Source organism: Peromyscus maniculatus, chromosome 4, assembly GCF_049852395.1.
Source record: "Peromyscus maniculatus bairdii isolate BWxNUB_F1_BW_parent chromosome 4, HU_Pman_BW_mat_3.1, whole genome shotgun sequence".
NCBI classification, from domain to species: domain Eukaryota; kingdom Metazoa; phylum Chordata; class Mammalia; order Rodentia; family Cricetidae; genus Peromyscus; species Peromyscus maniculatus.
Genome location: NC_134855.1, coordinates 113,505,423 through 113,528,457, shown reverse-complemented (window position 1 = coordinate 113,528,457; position 23,035 = coordinate 113,505,423). Strand labels below are relative to the sequence as shown.

Sequence of the window (23,035 nt, the reverse complement as noted above, 5' to 3'; positions counted from 1 at the left end):
AGAAAAAGGGAGGCTGTCATTTCTATGGCAGGGAAATGGCTTTCTGAGTCACCTGGTGTTTCAAATTTAGGTCTGGGTGGTCCCTTGATGGGCCATCTGGAGTGGCAGCTTTTAACACCCCCACCTCCCTCAGCACCTGCAGGGTAGCACAGGACCCAGCTTGCCAAAAATGCAGTGGGACTGCTAATTGACTTCTTGGCTCTTCCCCATCCTCTCCAGGGATTAGATGTGATGACAAATTTGTATGTCCTACTACATCAAGAGAGCTGAGAAAAGATGGTATTTGATTGACAGCTTTTCAGTGGGATGAGGCAGCCCGGTGGGTTGAGTTTTGATGCTCTACTTTTCATACCCAAAGAGAGAATGTTTTAAAATGAAGTTAATTATCCCTCTACATAAGTAAAGAAATTCAAAACTCTTTACTGGAACTCCCTTCAGCAGCATATATATGTGACAACTGGAGCCATGCTGAGAAGATTATTGTGGCCCCAGAGTCAAGTGGCATACGAATTTATGAGGTGTTCTACATTGAACAAAAATATTTACTGAACAGCAAGAATGTGGCAGGCGTTATTCTTGGGTATCTAGAGTGCAGTGCATGGGCATTAGCAAATAGAAGTGGAGAAAATGGATGAAGCTCTTTGCTCCTTGCAGCTTATACCCTATGGGGGAAAGACAGCCAGACTTAGAAAAGAAACTAATGACTGACTAGGCAGTAGTCTAGAATAAAAATGAGACAAGGGTCAGAAATGGAAGTTGGTGGCAGTGTGCAAATTTAAGATTTTTTTCTTAACCTTTATGTGTATGAGTGTTTTACCTCCATGTATGTCTGTGTACCACGTACGTGCTAGGTGACCACAGAGGCCAGAAAAATGTGCTGGGTTCCCTTAAACTAGAGTTACAAACAGCCATGAACCACCATGTGGGTGCTGGGATTTGAACTTGGGCGCTCTGACAAAGCAGCTAATATTCTTAACAATCTGTCCAATCCTGCTAGGCAAAATTTAAATAAAGTGATCATGCAAGGTCTCTTGAAGATCTCTGGTGTGAGAAAGACTTAAAATACAGGAGAGCGTTGTTGAATAAACATGTGGGGTGTGAGGAAACACTCTATACAGGGGCCCAAGGTTGGATTGGCTGGCTTGCCGGGGCTCAGCACAGAGGTCAGTATGGCCTGGGCAGTGGTAGATCCATGTGGAAATGAAGAAAGGATATAGAATGAAGGGTTGGATCTTGTAAGCATATATTGTGAGAGAGACAGAGGCCACCAAAAGGTCTTGAATAGAGCAGTGGCTTGATTTAAAGGCTGACCCTGGCTGCCAGGCTAGGAATAGGCTGTGAATGGATACACAGCTGTAGGGAAACCATTATAAACCCAGGTGAGATGGTCATTGTGGCTTTGGCTAAGGTGGGTGGAGTGAACAAATACTTGATGTCTTAACACATTATGTTATGTTTCAAATCCTAGGGTTTTCTGATGCCGTCGAAAACAAAGAGTAATAAGTGAAAATGATGTTTGAACCTTTCAGTTAGAAATCTCAAAACTTCCTTGTCAGAATCAAAGATTCAACTAATGATTGAATTGATACAGAAGGCTTGTGCCAACTGACTTTTGCTTATGTAAAATGTATGAATGGGACTCCCATGGCTGACTGGTTACACTGATGCTCCAGAGGCATAACCCAGGAAATAAAGTAACTCTCAGTGTTAGCTGCTGTTTTCCTATGTTGAACAGAATGTTCTAGAGTTTTCCATGCACGGGGCCCTCCCTGTCCTGGCCCTTTTATGACAACATTTCCTTTGGTCCCCACATTTTAGAGTTACCAAGGATTTCAAGAGTCTTAAGATATACTCTCTTTGGATAATGGTTAAATATGTCTCTTGATCTGAGTTTCACCATTTTCTTCTTAAAATGTCAAAGGCTTGTGTAAAATCATGTGATAGTTTTCAGATATCAACTATACTTTTATTTATTTTGCATTAAAAGTGTTTAGTCAATTCCTGATGCTAAATTGGGGTTTTGTGAGAAGACAGAACCATAACTCAAGACCATCTACTTAGCGGGTAGAGAGTATTCCCGTTGGAGTCTCTGCCTTAACCCAATATAACTAATTGCATATTGCTACATCATCTCATTTCCAGGAAGGGAAAATCCAGAAAAGGAGGGAGAAAGCAAGTTACCTGGGAAGAGAAAAGGAGGAGAAATCAACTATCCCCAAGTGAATCTTTGTTACAACTTTGTTGAGACTTCAAACTTATCACCTTTTAGAGGTCAACTGGTAACAGGAATCTGTGAAGCAGCCTAGGCCACACCAAGCTTAAGGGGTAACCCCTTCATAGGCAGAGGTTTGTCGGTGTGCTTCTCTCAAAATTGTTGAACATCATCCAATTGTTCAAGAGAAGTTGACATTTTTTAAATAAGGCAATTTCTGACTTTTACACAGCATGGATAGCTTTGTGATAATGCCCCAAAAGGAATAAGTGGGATGGTTAATGTTCTCTACATTTTTCATCTCCAAAGAGTCAAAGGGTGGCTGAGGCATGGCAGCGGTTTTAGAACATAGGCATTTGTGAAAGCAGCAATAGGCTCTTTGGTGACTTGACTTCACATCTTTATCTGTCTAGACTGAAGCCCGCTTGCTCATCTTTCCTGCTTCGTGCCTGCATTAGATGGGGAAACAGCTTTTTAAGACTGCATGGAGCTAAACTCCACACAGCAGGAGCAAATTTCCTGCCATGCACAAGCATAGTTCCCTGCAGGCTGCATGTCTCTGTCGAAGTGGGACTAACTCAGATATTAAAGAATTCAACACTGCTATGACAGGCCTTCCTATCTCAAGCATTGGCTAGTTGAGTTGCTTGTCTCTCCCACTGTAAACAGAAAAAAGTTGGATTTGATTTTAAAATTACCTTCTTTAGAAACCACTAAATATTAAGGAATGACTAGGCCCAAATAAAAGGACCCATGAATCCAAGCAACTAAAATCCAAATGCTTCGTATGGCCCTTATGGGCCTTGCTCAAACTGGAGCATCTGAATTCCTCTCTGAAAACTTTGAAGGGTGAAGAGCCTATACCCCAAATCTGAGGCCTCTCCAGAGTCAGGGAAGTCATAGGGAATCCTCCATACAGAAAGCTACAGCCTCCAGACCACTGACTTGACAAGAAACCAAATAGAACTTTTAGAAATAAAAGAAAGCATACAGCTTGAGAGTTAAAACTTAGTGGATGAGCAGGATAGAGTCAGTATGTTAGAGAGATAGCCAGAAAAACACCTGTCCACAGGGAAGCACAGAACAAAAAGGCGAAAAAAACTGAAAGGGAAAAAGGAAGAGTCTATTTTGTGCATGTGTGCATGCATGGGTGTGAGGGCACACAAACACATGCAGACATATGCACAAACACGCATGTGTGCATACACACGTGCATGTGCGCACACACACACACACACACACACACACACACACACACACACAGAATAAAATCCTAGAAGTGAAGGAAAACATTTCACAGAAGCCATTGTTTGCAGACATGACATCTGAGAGTCTGACAGAACAGATGAAGCTCTGTGTCTGGCCATAGCAAACACACAGATACATTTTAGAGTAATCTGTCTGGCCACTTCAAACACACACAAACATTATAGGGTTATCTATCTGGCCATTTCAAACACAGAGATACATTAGAGTTATCTTTCTGACCACTTCAAACATAGAGATACATTATAGAGTTATCTGTCTGGCCATTTCAAACACACAGACATATTACGGAGTTATTTGTCTGGCTACTTCAAACACAGAAACATTATAGAGTTATCTTTCTGGCCACTTAAAACACACAGATACATTATAGAGTTATCTGTCTGGCCACTTCAGACACACAGATGCATTTTGGAGTTATCTGTCTGGCCATTTCAAACACACAGATACATTAGAGTTATCTGTCTGACCAATTCAAACACACAAAAACATTATAGCATTATCTGTCTGGCCACTTAAAACACACAGATACATTATAAGCTGTACAAGACAATTAAAGCTGTGTATCTGGCCATTTCAAATACTGAGATATATTAAAGTTATCTGTCTGGCTACTTCAAACACAGATACATTTTAGAGCTATCTATCTGTCTGCCCATTTCAAACACACAGATACATTATGGAAACAATGTATAAGATCAAAGGAAAAAGTATAAATGAAGTCAAAGGGAAGGAATACAAATCATGCCTATAGAACTACGCTATAGCAGATGCAGGAAAGCAGCAGAATTTTATCCCCAGTGAGCTGCCAGAAAGTAACCGCCAATACAAAATTCTATACCCAGTGAAAATATCACCACAGAAGGAAGGCAATGTAGATTCTGGTACACATTTTAAACTAAAGAATGTTCAGCAAAGAAGGCTATAAGCATGTAGACGAAACTGAATGAACACTGACGGCATGGCATACACTAGTCTCATAACTTATGATTAAACGTTGTCTTTATGATCATCTTATGCCATTACCTTCTTCAGTGTCTCCCCAAGTAAGGACATCTAAAAACTGGGGACACACTGTAAACATAGGCCGAAACTTCAAGAGAGCCTTTGCTCTCACTGAAGGAACCACTCATACCAGTGAGGTGCATAACTAACGTTTTTTGTTCTTGCTAGTTTTACTGTATTTTAGAGTAGTGGCCAGAGACACTGAGGCTTTTTTTATTAAAATTTATTCTAATTTTAAAAAGTCTTTATGATCGTAATAGATTTTAAAAATAAGTTGAAATTGGACAAAGGGAGTCAAAAATGGTTCCAATATCCTAGCATCTCCCAGAAGGAAAGTAAACATGTTTCAGTTTTATGTTCAAGGAAATAAAAGATAACAATATCGTTTTCTAAGAACACAATTCTTTGCATAGGTAGAAATGAAAACTAACCTCATATAGAACACATAAGACCAAGCAACTGTGTGGGTTAATCAAGATTTGACAATGAGTGAGGCATGGCCCAAAGGCTGCTAGCGCCCACTGAGGAGTTTGCGTTCCCACAAGGAGTTCTAATTGATACTGGCAGGGAAAATTCATGCTTGTCCATCAAATAGCAAAGATTAGAGGTATAAATGAATTAGGTGAAGAAAGGTCTAACTTTAGCTCCCCAAGTTAAGCCTTTCCCCTGTGAATACCAGGTCAAATGTCAGCTGCACCCAGAGTTCCATCTCAAAGACCGGCAGTGGTTTCTAGCATGATAAACTTCACACCCTAGGTGAACCATTCACCCTGCCTCAGAGATGTCAGAGGGAGAAATGAGGAAACCCAGTCTATATTCCCCTCATTGACAAAAGAAAGAAGAGGCAGTGGCTACATGGTGAAATGTTCTTTGGGAATAAATGAAAAATGCCCTAAGGCTTCTTGGAATTCTCTCTTGATGAAGAGCTAAATTAAAGCAGAAAACCTATGGCCTAAGAAATACCAAAGACAAATTAAGTGTCAGAGAAAAAAGAAATTACAAATTTATCGACTGTTTTATGAGGTCAGGCAGACAGTTCATTAAAAGTCTCGTCAAAGGATGATTCCTTTAACGAGATCCAATAGCCGCAGAATGATCAATACACATTGGAATATCTGCAACAGATTGAGGGCAACATGCTAGAATAAACCTCTTTCAAATGTTCAGGAGTAAGAGCAGAAGGCCTTCTGTATCATCGTAACTTGTCGTTTAAGTCCACACAGGCAGTGGCTGATTGGTATTTGCAGCTGAGCTCTTGAATTCCTTCCAACACATTTTATATACACTAATTCTTTCTTATTGGCTTGGCAAACCCAGGTATAGAAATCCCAAGGAAACCAATTATGTCACTGAGTTGGAAGCCTGAACAGTGTTCTTGCAAGCATCTTATAGATTCTGTGGTTGAATTTTGCAAAAATACATATCTTCGACACAATCGAAGACATACATTTAAGGGCTCAGTGAAGCAGGTGACCACCAGGAAACATGTATCTGAATATATCTCTGGAAGGAAGAATTTTTTTGAAAAGGAGCTGAACATCACCTTTAAGAATGTCTATTGTCTGTAAATTAATAAGTCTCAGTGGGACTCGGGCACAGCAACGGACAATTTGATCTTATGTCAAATCCAGGGTCAAAATATCTATTTGTTGTATAAATTGCCTCTAAGGATCAAACATCTCCATTTTTTTTGTTATACTATCAAAAGTTACAAGCCAATGCAACAGACACACTGTGCCTTTTTATAATAGAAATAAAAATGAATTCTACCTACCAAAGGAGTCTGCTACCAGTCGCAAGTGGGGCAGTCCAAACTAAGCTTTTTATTTTTATTTTGTAATTTGATTTAATTTTACATATCAGCCACGGATTCCCCTGTCCTCCCTCCTTTCACTAATTGGATACATTTCTTGTGTTCAATTTTTAAATCTCCTTTGACTTTTAAAAGACAAGAATTTGCTTATCAACAAGGAAGACTATATTATGCAGATAAGTCTAGGGTTCTGAACATCTCAAAATAGTAGATTAGGATTAAAAAAAAGTACAGACAAAAGAGCTTTCTCCATGTTCAGGCCATGACTGTGGACACTGACCTGTGACTATATTACATGGATGAAGAGGGTGAAGGGAGAGTGAATTAGTATGTTCAATAACATGTTGAAAGACATTGAAGACTGAGGAGAGATTCCATCTCCTGACACTTTTGCTACAAGCAAATGATGATGCACTATCAGGTTCTACTTAGAACGCTTTTCTGTCCCATTTTTGAGAAGGGCTGCTGCTTTCCAGAACTGAGAGTGACATTTGGGCATGCTTCCAGGTGAAGCTTGCCATCGATACGGTTCTTGTCATAAACTGGGAACAGTTCGTAAATGTCTAGATGTCGTAAAAATCACTCTGCCTTGTCATCACTCTTACTGAATGGAGCTGACTCGGTGAACCTGTTTTGTGGCGACTACTGATTATTTTCATTTCCTTCTTTCTTTGGTTGCTGCTCTTATTGGTTTGGTTCATATCTATGGCAGGCCCTCCCACTATGGTGTACTCAGGAGGGAGGACTTTCTGGTCCACATCCCACGGTCATAGAGCACTGAGGTCTGTCAGTCACCCTGGCCTTTCCTAGTCTACACTTGGTGTCCTGTGCTTCTGTTCCCATCTCACACCTGATTGTGCCATTTCCCTCCACTACTTACTTCTGTTACTTGCAAGTCTGGATCTGAAGTGTCCTCCAGAGGCCCATGAACAAAAGCTTGGTCTATGTACCAAGTGCTCCAAGGAGTTGGTGGGACCTTTAAGAGGTGAGGCCTGGCTGGGCATGGTACCTTACATACCTTTAAACAGTAACGTGGAGGCTGAGGCAGGAGGACCACTGCGATTTTAAGCTAGTCTAGGCTGCAGAATGACCCTGTCTCATTTTTTTTTAAGTGCATCTAGTGGGAAGACATGAGCTCACTAGGAATTTGCCTTTGAAGAAAACATTGGGACTCAGGTCTATTCTCACTGATTCAGGTTTCGCTGCTGAACATGAACACAATTCCTCCGCCATGTACTATTTCCACGACATGGTGTGCTACTATTGGCCCAATGGAACAGGGCCAAACAACATGGGACTAAAACCTCTGAGCTTGTGAGTGGAAATAAACCTTGTCCCCTTTTAAGCTGATCATTTCTGGAACTGTGTCCCAGAGGCAGACCGGTGACTGACATCCTTCTTGCTTCTGCTATCCTTTTCTTTCGTTTGCTATGTATCATACAATATGACTACATGTGATTGATTTTGTTTTGATGGAGACAGTGTCTTACATGTATGGCTTCAAGCCTGATATGGAGCCAAGGATGACTTAAAAAACTCCTGATCCTCCTGCCTCCTCCTGCCAAGTGCTGGGATTAAGGATGTGAGCTACCATGGCTGACTTCACATGTGATTTCTTGTTTTATTATCGAAGTAATAGCTATAAAAAACACATTCTTAAGCTTCAAAGAACACCCTTCAACAAATGATTTGGCTTGACATGGAACCAACAACCTTCAAGGGCTACCTTCAAATCCACTTACAACACGATGGCCACAAGAACAGCCTCACAGATGAAAGAGAAAGTGTGTTGTGGTTCCTAGTTACACTAAGAAATAAAGACACGAGAGCGATTAAGAATTCCTAGGAACACTTTAGATCTTTTCTAAGGAGCCAAGAAAGAAGAAACAAAAGCCTCTAAATACATAGTTGTAGCACAAATTGCTCACCACCCCCAATTACTATTTGTTCAGTATTCGATGAGAAAGCATCCGTTGTGTTTTGGTTTCTGGCGACCACAGAACCAAGGAGCTGAACTTCCCCCACCTCTGTGAATGAGTCCTAGTCACTCTAAGGCAGTCATCAATATTACACTCTCTTCCTTGTGATTTCTTTAGGAACCAGAATGTGGTTCCATTATAGCAGATGAGAAATCTATTGTGTGTCGGGGGGTTGGGTGGGGAGGGGATTGGGGGGTTCTGGAAGGTTTCCGCCAATCTTAAGAAGGGCATAAAGTCGGAGGTATTTCCTTCTCTGCTTTTGAATGGTTCTACGTAAGATGATGATGCGGGAGCCTCAGCAGCCATCTTGTCATCGCCTTTAAAGTCTGAGGGCAGCAAACATCAACACTGAAATTCTGAAAATGCTGACTGTCAGGGGGGTTGCTGAGCCACTAAACTAGCTACCTGTCTCTAGAACTAGCTAACCATCCCTAGAAGTGGTCAGCTATCCCTAGAAATGGCTACCCATCCCCAGAACTGGCTGCTCACTTGCTGTGGTTTGAATGAGAAGTGTCCCCCACAGATTCACGTATTGGAACACTTGATCCCCAGTTGGTACCACGGTTTGGGTAGATTGCGGAACTTTTAGGACATAGAGCCCTGCTGGTAGAAGTACATCACTGAGAGTGACCTTTGAGGGCTTAAAGCCTCAACCCACTTCCTGTTCTCTCTTTCTCTACTTCCTGCCTGTGGGTGGAGATACACTCAGCCAGCTTCTTGCTCCAGCCACCTGCTGCCCTGTCTCCCTTGCCATTATGCTCTCTCTCTCTCTCTCTCTCTCTCTCTCTCTCTGTCTCTCTCTCTCTCTCTGTCTCTCTCTCTCTCTCTCTCTCTCTATCTCTCTCTCTCTCTCTCTCTCTCTATCTCTCTATCTCTCTGGAATAGTAAGCCAAAATATACTCTTCTGCAAGTTGCTTTCTGTCATGGTGTTTTATCACAACAGGAAAATTACTAATACAGTACCTACAGTATCCCTAGAACTGTGCCTCCATCCTTAGAATTGTGACACTACTCAGACAGTAATATTGTCACTTATGAAGTTGTCACTGTTTAAGATAATTATTTATCTAGTTAGTTAGTTAGAAACCTGGCCTCACTATATTGCCCAGGTGGGCCATGATCTTTCAGTCTTCTGTCTCCAGCCCCCAGTTAATGGGATTATCTATGCATGTGAAGAAGCTAGGCAGGTTAATTCGATTTTCTGGAAAACTGGACTCTGACAGATAAGTTGACAAAGGTTATTAGTCACGTTAATGTTTGGTTGTATCCAGTGAAGAAACTTTAAGGCGCTTCAAAACTACTTACTTAATTTGATTTTAATCATGGTGACATAGACCAGTCACATGTGTGGTAGTATACGTCTATACTCCTGGCACTGGGGAAGCTGAAGGAGAAGGAATCTGAGTTTACACACACACACACACACACACACACACACACACACACACTGAGGGCTAGAGAGATAGCTCAATCAGTGCTTCCCTTACAACATGAGGACATGAGTTGAATCTGTGCAGCTTACACACATAAACAAATCTATGTGCAGTGCCATGCCCTTGCAATCCCAGCATTGGAGAGAGAGGCAAATGGACCCCTGAGTCCCGAGCCAGTCAGCTTCATCTACTGGGCAAGTTTCAGGCTAGTGTGAGACCTTGTTTCAAACAGTAAACATAGCATGTAAGGAATTATCTTCTGGCCTCCACATGCACGCACACATGGGCACCTACACACATATGAATGAACATACATATAATATCTATGAGTTACTTAAAGTAAATTATATAATTTTAACATATATGCATTGCATTTGATCTATGATGAAATATTTTACAATGTTAAAGCAACAACACACACACACACACACACACACACACACACACGCTCAGAAGCCAAACAAAACTCAAAGTAACAGTAGTTGTCATGAAGGGTTCTTAGAGGTCTAAAACTGGCTATGAGGCTCGCCATAAACAAATCTTATTACACCAGGATAGAAAGTGATGACATATCCAGCATTAGATGCTGAGCTTGAAAATGTATGTGTCTGAATATATATACTTCTGACTAATTCATATTTTTCTTAAATTTTAGTCAAATCTGGATCTGTTATTTAAAATACTTGAGCACATGAGTAAGATAGATTCTGGAAAGAAAATACAGTGCCCCCTCCCCCAATATGCCCCGAAGCCACAAAATGCCAAAGCTAATCTGCCATTTAATGTCCTCAGCTCAGGGGCTCCTTAGCATCATGACTCTTGTGCTTTGGAGCCATTATAAAGTAAAAAGCGGTCACAAACACTGTGACACCAGATAGTGAATCTTGCATCAGAGAGGGCTGCTGTGTGGCTGTGCTGGACAGAGAGACACTGCACACCCAGAGTGGCTGAAACAGTGTCTTAAGGTTTCATCAGTTGGCCACAAAGTTGTGCAATTTAGGACATCATGAACTGTTCACTCCCTGGATTTCCCACTTAATATTTTTAGACCATGAATGGCTGTGGGCAATGAAACTCAAGAAAGTGAGACTAGCAATATAAAGGGAGACTACTGTATGGCAATTTCTAAAGTTACACTAAACTGTATCTCACTGTATTAGCATAAGCAGCCTGAGCCACTGGCTAAGCTGATCTGAATTGGATACTAACAGGAGAAACTGAAGAATTAACAATATACACAGTAACTATCAATTCTTGCTTGAGGATTTATATGGCTAAGCCTTAAATCTTTAGAGATAACAAATATAAGTGACTATCATACACAATAAACATGAAGGCTGAAGAGCATAAATAATTCAGAAAATGATTTTAGAGCTAGGTATGAGGAACCTCTCCGAAGCCAACTAGGGAAAATACATACAAGTAAATAAACCTAACACTCGAGTTCTGCACACTCAATAAGCACTTAGATGGAATGGCAATACTTTTGAGAATCTGTATTTTCAACCATAGCTTAAAAGGCAGGCAAACCTAAAAAGCATATTTTTTTAAAACAGAGAAAAACATCCAGCAATAAATGAAAATGGATAGAACGTTCTAGAACTGAATGCTGTTGGCTAACCTACAAATACTTGATTTACAGATAGTTCATTCAACTTGATGTCTATAGCCAACTAATTTCAATAAGCTACAAGCACAATCCGCTCTGATTTATTGTTTTCAATTGAACCCAGGACCTTGTACATGCCGAGCACTCTCAATACCACTGAGCTACACTCTGAGCTACAATAAAAATTTAAAGGACAGCACTGATGAGCTGTTGCTATGGGGGCAAAGAAATTTCCTTTTTTTTCCTCCTGCTTTATGGAAGATTTTGTTGGGTCAAGATCATGGCCATCTTGGTGAAGGGTGTCCTCTGCTGGGCAGAGTTGGATATCACAGCATTACAAGATGAAGTTGGTTAGTTAGATTAAAAATCCCTTGCCCAAGCCACTTATCAGACTAGCTGAAAACCACATGTGTGGAGAGGGTTCCACGCACTCTTACTTTTTAGATAGTGCCAGTGGGTGATGAATATTTGCAGAATATTGCTGTATTGTTACTACCACCAAAAATGATGAGTTTCACACGCAAGGATTGACCTGAGAAGTTGTGCAAGGTGCTTATGTAAACCAGGAGATGCTATTTTTACTGCATGGAAAGCAAATGAGCCAAGGGTGTACAAATGTCCAGTATTATTTACCTTGGGCTTTTCATCTAGGATCTGCTGGCGGACCTCCTTGTGTTTCTCCACGAGTTTTTCTTGTCTTTTACTCTGTGCTTCCTCTAACTGTAAGACAGTTACCAGAAGAAAAGTCATATTAAGAAACAAACAATAAAGAAATAAAGTTTTTATGCATGTTACAAGAAACAAAGCAAAATAACAACAAAAAAAATACCCCAAAGTTTTTCAAGTCTATGACATCAATTATTTGGTATTCCAGGAAAGAATTGCCCTTTGAAGCTAGGTAAGGGGAACCCAGGGCAGCAAGAGGTGGTGATGGGTGGACACACATTTTTGTTTTTGTCTGAAAATTTCCACAACACAAATTTTCTAAAAGTTTAAAGACTGACCTGGACGTGGATGTCACCTTTATCACTGTTAGTAACAATGAAGGGATCTTTTGGGAACTCCCTTTTGTGTCACTTTTTTAGGGTTCCTAACTTGGGCAGTGATTCACCCCCATCCATTTTTATAGTCCTTTTATTCGATCTTTTATACATATACTTCTCAATAGCCAGAACATGTGCACTTTTATGAATTATCACAAAGCAGCTGAGTGCTGGTGACAAGTAGACACAGCAAGGCACATCTCTCCTCCTAGAAGTTCACAACAAGCCTGGCGGTTGCAAAGGAGACGGGGTGAACAGACATACCCTCTTGATGTACTGCACCACCTCCTGGATGTAGGACCGGATCATCTCTGTCTTCTCCCTAAATGGAAATGAGCCACAGATTATACCAACCCAGCTGGAATTCCAGTCTTTTATGTTTTTACTATCATTGTATAGTCTTGAAAGGAAGGTCCAACCTGTATGTGGGGGCAGTGGTGGTATGTGTCTCCAGGCATAGGCCCTGTTTTTATTAGATGCCCCCAAGGTTGTCTAACAACTTTGGGTACTTAGCCATTTCCCAAAAGGGATCACTTCACATTTTTTTCTAAAGGGCCCAGAGTGATCCTGATTGAGAGCTCATTGTAAAAACATCACAGTGGAGATTGTAGTGGTGTGAAGGAGACTGGCCTGCATAGGCTCACAGGCTTAGTCACCAAAGAGTGAAAATCTTTCATAGGATTAAAAGGATTAGGAGGTGTGGCTCGGAAAGAAGTGTGTCACTGGGGATGGACTTTGAGGTTTCAAAAGGCCAAGCTTAGGTTTCTCTCTCTCTCTCTCTCTCTCTCTCTCTCTCTCTCTCTCTCTCTCTCTCTCTCTCTCTCTCTCTCCCTCCCTCCCTCCCTCCCTCCCTCCCTCTTTCTCCTTGCCAAGCAGGATATAGCTCTCAGCTGCTGCTCCATCACCTGGAGTGCAGCCATGCTCCTGCCATGATGATAATGGGCTAACCCTCTGATACTGTAAGCAAGGCCCCAATTCTTCCTTTTATAAGAGTTGCTTTGGTCCTGGTGTCTCCGCAGCAGAACAGTGACTAAGGCAGGGATCACGTGGTAGCAGAGAAACTTTACCAAGGGGCCTTTGCTTAAGACACTGGTTCCCTAACAGACAACAGTTCATCATTCCAGGCAGGGAGGGGGGCTACTTTCCACTCACTCTTCCATCTGGCTTTTGTCTTTCGACTTGGCTTCTGTTATCTTCTCCTGCCTCTTTTTATCCATCTTCTTCTTTAATTCCTTCTTCTCTCTGAAGTTAGAATGGGGGAAAAAATCAGACAAACCCAATAGCAATCTGTAATCCATGCACTCATGTCTATTCAGGACAAGTGGGAGAGAACGCAGGCTTACTTCTCACAGATTTCCTTGAGCTTCTTTAACTGATTGTTCTGACACTCTTCGGCAACATCTGTCAACTTCTGGATAAGCTGGGGAGAGAAAATGCAAGTTTGGTGTTTTCTAGGATCACAGATACAGGCTCCCGTTCCTGCCCTTCCAAACCCAAACACTAGCACATGGAGTCAGACAATCTGTAGTGGACACTGAGCTGCTGTTAGAGTTATCAGAATCTATCTAACTTTGGCAAGGAGGACATGGTTCTAAAGGATAACATTATCTGTTTGTGACATGTGTGTGTGTGTGTGTGTGTGTGTGTGTGTGTGTGTGTGTGTGTATCCTTCTGATTTTCTCCTTGAACTGAATTGAATTCAGTAGATTACCATTCCAGTTCCTGCAGCATGGCTCAGTGAAAACTCAGCTAACAGTGTGGACCTAGGGTTTTACCTCTATTCTGTAACATATAAAAAGTATTAATTGGGGGCTAGGGATATAGATGAGGGAGGGGTAATAAGCTTTAAAGGTATGATTTGGGCCAAAGCTCTACCTTTTCTGAACCAACATTTACTTGATTACAATTAAGTCATTGCTACATTTACCTCCGGCAGGTAGTGTACAGCTTAAATAAAATAATAAGTACTACGTATATGGAAGTTATAAAAAGCAGTGCAGTAGAATTCTGGTTTCTGGCTATATTTTTTTTCTTGTTGACTTGCTTTTAGGATGACATCAGTTACCTATCTCAAAAATGGATGTAGTGTTCTTGCAGGGGTAACTTCAGTTGCTATAAAGAACACCAGGAGTGCTTTTCTGTGCTGTTGTTGAAGCTTGGGTTGTGTGAATGGAACAGCTGTATTGTTCTGCATCCACTTTCTTATCAAACCAAAGTTCAAGATAGTAGCAACTGTATCTTTGTATCCTTTGAACTCCATATGGCTCTCAACATGCCCAATGAATGTTTGTCAATTACATGAAAGTCAATTTTCATGTCAATCAACCCTCACTCTTTATTCCACCCCAAGAGTCTGTGGAACCTCAGGTGGGTGGAGCAAAAAACTTCAACTCTTTTACTGGAGTATAAACCATATGGCAGGGACTTTCTTTGAGAGGCTCTACTGCTATTTCCAAGGTGAAGATTTTCGTCCCAAAAACATATAGAGCAAGATGAGCTGACTAGTACTACATAAGTAGTATTTATCATAGTAAAAAGTCAGTCATCTCTCAAGATCCATGGAGGATTGGTCTTGGAATCCTTCACATTTATCCAAATCCATGGATGACTTGTGCTAAATGGTGTAGCACTTGTAATATTCACATACCCTTCTGTGTACTTTAAATAATTCAGATTGTTTATAATATTTAGAACACTCTAAATGTTGTAAAATAAATTCAGACAGGCTCCTCATCCTGGGGTCTTCACCTCTGTGGTTTCAGAAGGTGTTTTTAAAAAGTCCTTTGAGCGAGGCAGTGGTGGCACACACCTTTAATTCCAGCACTGGGGAGGCAGAGCCAGGCAGATCTCTACGAGTTCAAGGCCAGCCTGGTCTACAGAGTGAGTTCCAGGACAGCCAGGGCTACAAAGAGAAATCCTGTCTTGAAGAAACACACACACACACACACACACACACACACACACACACACACACACACACTACTCAGTAGGTAGAACTCTTACTCTCTAGCATAAGGATCTGAGCTCTAATCTCCAGCACCCATAGCAAAAGGCAGATGTGGCCATTCCTGTCTGTAATCCCAGCATTGATTTCAGCAGTTTAGAGAGAGCCATGTTCATTCATGATAAACATGAAAGTTGGAGCATTTGTATGTGAAGTGGGTTCGATCTGAACAGCTATCAAGGAGAATGTGGGCCACAGAATGCCTGTTTCATCATTTGGAAAAGACTGCCTGAGCATGGCTGCCACAATTGAGGAAATCATGCTTCATTCCATGCCATTTATCAAACTGTCCAGATGTAAAATGCTGTTGTTTTTTTTCTATAGGGACCCACACCAAGTGTCATCTCACTACTTCACTCCTTTCCATAGAGGATCCTTTTCCTGTTCTATTTGCCCTAAGTGTTTCATAGAAATTGCTCAGAGATTCTCAACTTGGGTACATCAGATTCTCTTGGGGAGACTTCTGAAGAATGCAGATTACAAGGCCTTGTTCCTGAGCTTATGGACTGTAGGTATCTGGTGTCTGGTTCTGAGAATGAGTGTTTTCATGACCTCCTCGGGGAGTGTGGGTGCTTTGGCAGTCCCTGGGGTATCACAGGCACCCATTTGAATTTGACAGCAGTCACACTTCCCTTTCTGTATTTTCATCTCTCATCCACACGATCCCAGAATATTTTATTTTCTGGATTATTTCAACAGCCGCTGACATTTTCTGCTTTCTTCCTGCCTATTCTCCTCACCCTTAGCACTTTGGCAATCAGCCAACAAAGCTACTAAACTAGAGACCCCTGGGCTTTGCACCCACTTAGTTCTGATATTTACTTGAATTTGGGGAAAGTCCTCAAACATGGCTGTACCACAGTCTCCCAGGCTTCCCCTGGCTCTTTGTCCTCAGACACTGTGAACTTGTTTTTTGTTGTTCCCACTGTGTGGAGAACTATTCATTTCAGCCCAAACCCAACAGATATTGATCAAGCACCTACTTATAGACCTGGTACTGTTCTAGAAGCCTGCCTGATGACTCATCCGAATTGATCTTGTTACTCATGTGTCTTAGGATCAGCAGCTCCAGCATGACAAGGACACACATTAGAAATGAAAACTGGCAGGCCCTCCACTAGACCAATAATTCAGCCTCTGCACTTCCTCAAGATTCCCAGGACAAAGTGGGCACCTTGGAATTTGAGAAGCCCTGTCTGGACTGTTGAGGAAGACACTGACATCACTAAAGAGGCGATTTCAGTTTGTCTGGCCTCTGTCTGAAGGTCTTTGGAACTTGGTCTGCGTTCTCTTCATTACTTCGAATTCAATGTCCTCATCTTTGTCACCAGGGTGGTTTAGACAGCTCTGGGAAGATACACACAATTCTTGACAGACCGTATACCATATCATAGATCCGTAATTTGGTTTGTCTTTTTTATCCCAAATAGCATTTCTTTACTTCCTCCCCTCATGTCTTCTCTACCTGAAAAAGCATTTCATGGTCTTCTCTGAAATGTCCTGTCTGCATGGGATAAACCCCCTCTGTGCAAAAACCACATTTCCGTCTATCCTCCCATGAGCTCTTGTTCTATCTTTTACTCTCCTTCGTTCTAGTTCTAAATTGGATAAGTGAGTCCATTCATTGCTTTGTGCCTTTAATCCCAGCAATCTGAAGACAGAGGGTCAGCCATTCAAGGGCAGCCTGGGCATACAGTGAGACTTTGTCTCACAAAACAAACCACAAGGCAAACAAATGAAACAAATGAAGAAAGACAAGTGATTCCTGCACTGCAGTGACCCCCTTCTCACCTCCTCAACCTTACCACCTGTTGTGGGTTTTTTGTTTGTTTGTTTGTTTTGTCAACTTGGCACAAGCTGGAGTCATCTGGGGAGAGGGAATCCCAATTGAGGAAATGCCTCCTCCAGATTGGTCTGTAGGCAAGCATGGACGTCATTTTTCTTGATTAATGATTGATGTGAGAGGGTCCAATCCGCTGCAGGCAGTGCTGCTCCTGCTCAGTGAAAACTGAGCAAGCAAGGAAGCAGCATTCTTCCACAGTGTCTGCTTCAGTTCCTGCCTCCAGGTTCCTGCTCTGAGTGAGTTCTTGCCTTGGCTTCCCTCAATGGACCATGACTTGGGACATGTAAGTCACACAAACAAGCCCTTTCTTTCTCCAGTTGTCTTTGGTCAGTGTTTTATCACAGCAACAGAAAGCAAACTAAAACACTGCCTCAGTTCTGCTTCAAATACTGGAATTCACCTCATCTTTCATTAAAAACTCTCTTTGTTGCTGAACTTATGGTTCAGTTCTTAGAATTTTAATTATTTCACAGATTCCTAAATTTTTCTGGTTCACAGAACCTTTAGAAACTCAGTGATATTTTGTTCCAATGATACTTTTAAGCTAAAAAAAATTTGAGGAATTGCTGTAAGGTCCAAACAGCTTAATGCTAGTAATTTGCATAGGATTCCCAACAGATGTTCCTGTTTCTATAAAAAATAAAAACTGTCTCACAGTGTCTCTGTGAGTTTGGTGTTGTGCCTGAGGGTGCCTTGGCACACATTTTGGGAATAATTACTTTAAACTTCATAGAATGGGTAACTACTCTCACATAGAAATCTGTTCTTCAATGTCAACAGTAATTACCACAGTTATTCCTTCCTTCAGCTTTCTTAGGGGCTTCTGTTCAGTTCAGATCTGAACTTGTCTCCTGATCAACCTTAGCTGTGGATGCTTTACCACATCCTCATCTCAGCATCTGCATAAGTAAGCCAAGACTTCCTCTCTCCCTGGAGACAAGACTTTTCCTTTTTATTAGGAGTCATCATTCAGCTCAGAAGTATACAAGGCCTTTCCTACCCTGTGGTGGTATTGTGTTCCTCCAAAATATTGTGCACCCTAATAAACTTATCTGGGGTCAGAGACAGAACAGCCACTAGATACAAAGGCTAGAAAATGGTGGCACTCACACCTTTAATCCTAGCACTCCAGAGGTAGAAATCCCTCTGGATCTCTGTGAGTTCAAGGCCATACTGGAAACGGCCAGGCATGGTGACAAACGCCTTTAATGCCAGGGAGTGGTGGTAGAAAGCAGGAAGGTATATAAGACATGAGGACCAGAAACTAGTAGCATTTGGCCTGGTTAAGCATTTGGCTGGTTAAGCTTCAGGCTTCTGAGCAGCAGTTCAGCTGAGAGTCATTGGGATGAGGACACAGAAGCTTCCAGTCTGAGGAAACAAGACCAGCTGAGAAGTTGGCCAGGTGAGGTTAGCTGTGGCTTGTTCTGCATCTGATCTTCCAGTATTCACCCCAATATCTGGCTCAGGTTTGATTTTATTAATAAGAACTTTTAAGATTCCTGCTACACTACCCTCTTGGGTAGAAAACATCCAGCAAATCACAGACACCTGTGAATTCCTCATACCACACAGCTTTCTGGTAACAGGAACCCTTTTGCACATGTCTACAAACTGCAGTCTTTACCTTGCCAGCATCTCTTTCCTGTCTGGAGTCTTTCTTTGGCTTTTCTACTCCAGCCTAAATATCTTCCCTTCGTAAATGTCTCCAAGACTTAACTGGACCCGTCCCCAGATAATTTTTCGACTTATAGATTTTCTTTTTCGGCATTCATCATACCTCAATAAACAAGGCAGTAGTTTGTTTCCAGAACTGTCTGCACAGACCTTTGTGCATACCTTTTTCTTCACGTTATTCTACCTTTTCAGTGATATTCCCATGTGAACAAGTCAGCACAAATAGAGATCACCCCCATGATTGTAGAGCTACCTTGGGTTGTGTTGCTCTGCCTCAACCATTCTTATCTTTATTTAAAGTTTGCCCAATTAAGTTCCAGGTGGCAGTGTACACACTATCACAAGTTTGTTAGTGCCTGGATTTGAGATGATATATGTGCATATACAATAGATCTCTTGTTAAAGTTAAAACCTTCCTTTCTGAAAAAAAAAAAAAAAGAAAAGGGAAAGTGCTGGGCATGTCTTTCTGTATGCTGTGAATGTGTGTTGTTCTGATTTGGTTGATAAATAAAATGCTGATTGGCCAGTAGCCAGGCAGGAAGTATAGTATAGGCGGGATAAGCAGAGAGGAGAATTCTGGGAAAGGGAAGGTTGAGTCAGTAGTCGCCAGCCAGACACAGTGAAGGCAGAACTGAGAAAAGGTACCAAGCCACGTGGCTAAACATAAATAAGAACTATGGGTTAGTTTAAATGTAAGAGCTAGTCAGTGGTAGGCCTGAGCTAATGGCCAGGCGGTTTTAATTAATATAAGCCTCTGTGTGTTTACTTGGGTCCAAGTGGCCACAGGGCCATGGGAGTCAGGCAGGACCAGGAAAACGTCAGCTACAGTCTCTTTTCTACCTCATCAAGAGAAAGCTTGGGCCCATCTGTGCTTTCTCATCCAGCACTGTCTCTCTTGAAGGGCTTATTCTGCTTTCTGGTTCATGTTTGGCTCCCATAGGAACTGCTCTATACTTCAACCTCCATCTTTTGGCCAAAGTAATTGATCAAGGAGATCATTGATTTAATTATAACTTGATTTCTAGCCATGTGTGACTTCTCTAAAGGTAGCATGGCTGCCCAATCATATGGCCCTACCAAGGCTTTTCCCCAAGATTCACCTATAGGTCAATGGAGAAATAAATGAAAACCCTGTCTTGTCTACCATTCTGAGTAAGATGATACTAAGACTAGCCAGAAACAACAGAGAAAGGGGGAAAGTGAGAACAATCACAGGAGGACTACAGGAAGTACAAGAGACTATTTCTGGATATATCTCTGTCAATTCCCCTCCTTAGATTTCTATAATACTTCTTACATGATTGTATCCTGTTCATTTTCTTCTAGTATATATTATTACTCAAGTTAGTCCAGTGTAAGTTTCTAGTTCTTGCAATCTGGATAAACCTGACAAAAACAAACAAACATTAACGATAACAAACCCTAAAAATTTCTCCACAGCTCCCCAAATGAGATGAAGGAAATTGAGTTTTGGTCCAAAGTTTTCATTGCATGAGATGTGAACACATGACCCCAAGGAGAGGTCTTTATAGTAGCAGAAGCACTTTTGAAGTGCTGACTTTGTAAGCACTGACCTAAGAGCAGAGGGCATTAACTTTTGGAGTTAAGTGTGTTAGTTACAAGCCTCATCAGGAAAGAACAATTATAGGTAGAAATGGAACAAAGATTTAGAGTTCCTAGGAAATAAACCAAGAATACACATGGGTAATCTGGAATTCTGCAAATGATGTTTAAGTTTAACTTTTGATATAATTCCTCTTTTCTCAAAGTAATACACATCTTTTTACTTTATTTGTTTACTATTCATGGCAATCCCCTAGATAAATGTCCAAACAATTTAAAGAATCAAAAAACCAAAACCAAACCAACCAAAAAACAAACAAACAAACAAACAAACAAACAAAAAAACCCTAAAGCCCTGGAGAATAGAATTTCACGCTTGTTTTCAACTCTGAACTAAATTTAGTCACTGGAGGAAGGGAAAATTTTTCCACAGAAGAAAATAATTCCCTGATGCTGAATCAAAGAGAATAAACAATGTACGGACAGAAATGATCATATTTGTAGTCTCTCTAAGAAAGATGGTTGAGGAAATGGACAAAATACAGCGTCAACATACAGGTCCCTTCCTCTTTCACCAACTCCCTGAGAAGTGTCTCTTTCATTAGTACTTGGTAAGCATCAAAGCCCCTCTAGTGACTTTTCACTGTGAACTGGGAAGGAGAAATACAAGAGATCTCCTTGGTAAACTGGGGAACATGAGGGTTTGAGTTGGGTGGGGAGGATGAAGGGGGAGAATAATGAAAGAGATATCTTGATTGGGGAGCATTTGGGGTCAGGTAGAAACCTGGTACAAGGGAAACTCTCATGAATCTACAAGGATGACCCCAGCTAAGACTCCTAGCAATAGTGGATAGGTAGCCTGAATTGGCTTCAGACTGGTGACTACCCCAATTGCATAAGAGAGCCTTCGTCCAGTGATTTATGGAAACAAATGCAGAGATGCATAGCGAAGCACTGGGCAGAGCTTGGAGAATCCTGTTGGAGAGAGGGAGAAGGGATTGTACAAGCTAGGGGAAGGGTTAAGGTCATCACAAGGGAACCCACAGACACAACTAACCTAGGTTCATAGGACTCACAGACTCTAGACCCAAAGCTGGGGAGCCTGCATTGGACAGACCTAGGCCCTCTACATATGTGGAACAGTTGTGTAGCTTGATGTATATGTGTAGTTCTTAGTGGTGGAAGCAGGGCCTGTCCCTAATCCTTTGGCTGGTTTCCAAGAACCTATTCCTCATATTGGGTTGCCTTGCCCAGCCTTAGTACAGGGGAGGAGCTTAGTCCTACCTCAACTTGATATGCTATGCTTTGTTGAAGCCCATGGAAGGCCTGCCCCTTTCTGAGGAGGTGTGGATTTGGGGGGGGGGGCAGGGCAGGTAGTGGGAAGAAAGGAGGAAGAAGAAACTGTGGTCTGGACATAAAATAAATGAATAAATTCAATTAATAAAAAAATTATTACAAAAAATAAAGAAAGAAACCACCCCTAGGAAGGCAGGTTCATTTTATGACAATGTACTTTTCCCTCTCAGATTTTCTACTTTGAGTATTTACATAGAAATCCTTGTGGCTGGACCTCCTTGCACAATGAAATTCTATGTCACACACTCCTTAAGTATACTTTATTTATCTTTGTCTATCAGAATGTTGTGCTAATGTTATTATTTTTAGTGAATATTTGTTTAGGAATTTATTGATGTCATGGCCTCTTAATCTCTGAACTGTAAAACCCAAGCAATTCTAACCCCAAAGCCATTTTAGGAGATGAAATAACTTCTGTTTAAATTTCCTTATGACCCTTTTACCTGGGGCCTGCTGACTTTTTAATTATACTTGAATTTGTCTAAGTTAGCCTGGGTAACCCACTCATCATTCAGACTCACCACCAAAGATAAAAAAAAACTGCCACTCTGGCCAGCTTTCAGTCAGAGGCTCTTGAGCAGACCAATCTCCAGTCATTACATTTAGAAATGAAAAGTGTGCTATTCGTGTTGGAAGCAGGGTGACGGAGTGTGAACTGCGGAAGCCAAATGGCCGTGAAATAAGCTGTGAGCTTCCAAATCTGTGGAGTCTGGGTCTTAGCCTTCTTAACAAAAGCCTTCGTAAGTGGTTTACCCAAACTCCATCCCAGCTCACAAACACTGCGAGCGTTTTGAGATGGTTGCTTGACATTTAACCTGACAGGGCTGTGTTGATCTGGAGACACATATGCATGTTTGTTTTACTCTAGTTCTACAGCTTAGGTGTTTTTTTTTTTTTTTTTTTTTTTCTTCAGCAGAAGGGAGTGAACACATGTATTCTAGCATTCCACCTCTCCCAGGATTTCGGTTCTTCCCACCCCACAGCAAACAGGACTCAGTTGCTTTCCACACTCTTCAGTGTGGTTCCTCCATGTGGTATCTCCCACACCCTCTGACAGCACCTATCCCGCTCTGAGGACAGCACACAAGAGATGGAGTCCCCCAAATTCCAGATCTGGGTTCCCTCCCCTATATCCCATCTGTCTTATTCAATACTGTATAACCCTCCTTACATGGAGCCATTCTGCTATTCTTTCAAGGCCCAGACCAGATACTTCACATGTCACAACTTCTTTC

At 41.6% G+C, this 23,035-nt stretch overlaps 1 protein-coding gene across 2 annotated transcripts in view; it reads right to left on the bottom strand.

The window, feature by feature from the left end:
- The window catches only part of Plcb1 (phospholipase C beta 1), a 695,339-nt gene that overhangs the window by 70,963 nt on the left and 601,341 nt on the right, over window positions 1-23,035 (bottom strand). For both annotated transcript variants that reach the window (XM_006983966.4, XM_006983965.4), the window contains exons 28-31: window positions 13,704-13,780; window positions 13,513-13,602; window positions 12,625-12,682; window positions 11,951-12,037 (exon numbers count right to left, since the gene is read on the bottom strand). In XM_006983966.4, the coding sequence (XP_006984028.1) occupies window positions 11,951-12,037; window positions 12,625-12,682; window positions 13,513-13,602; window positions 13,704-13,780 (312 nt within the window). The remainder of the gene's footprint in view (window positions 1-11,950; window positions 12,038-12,624; window positions 12,683-13,512; window positions 13,603-13,703; window positions 13,781-23,035) is intronic.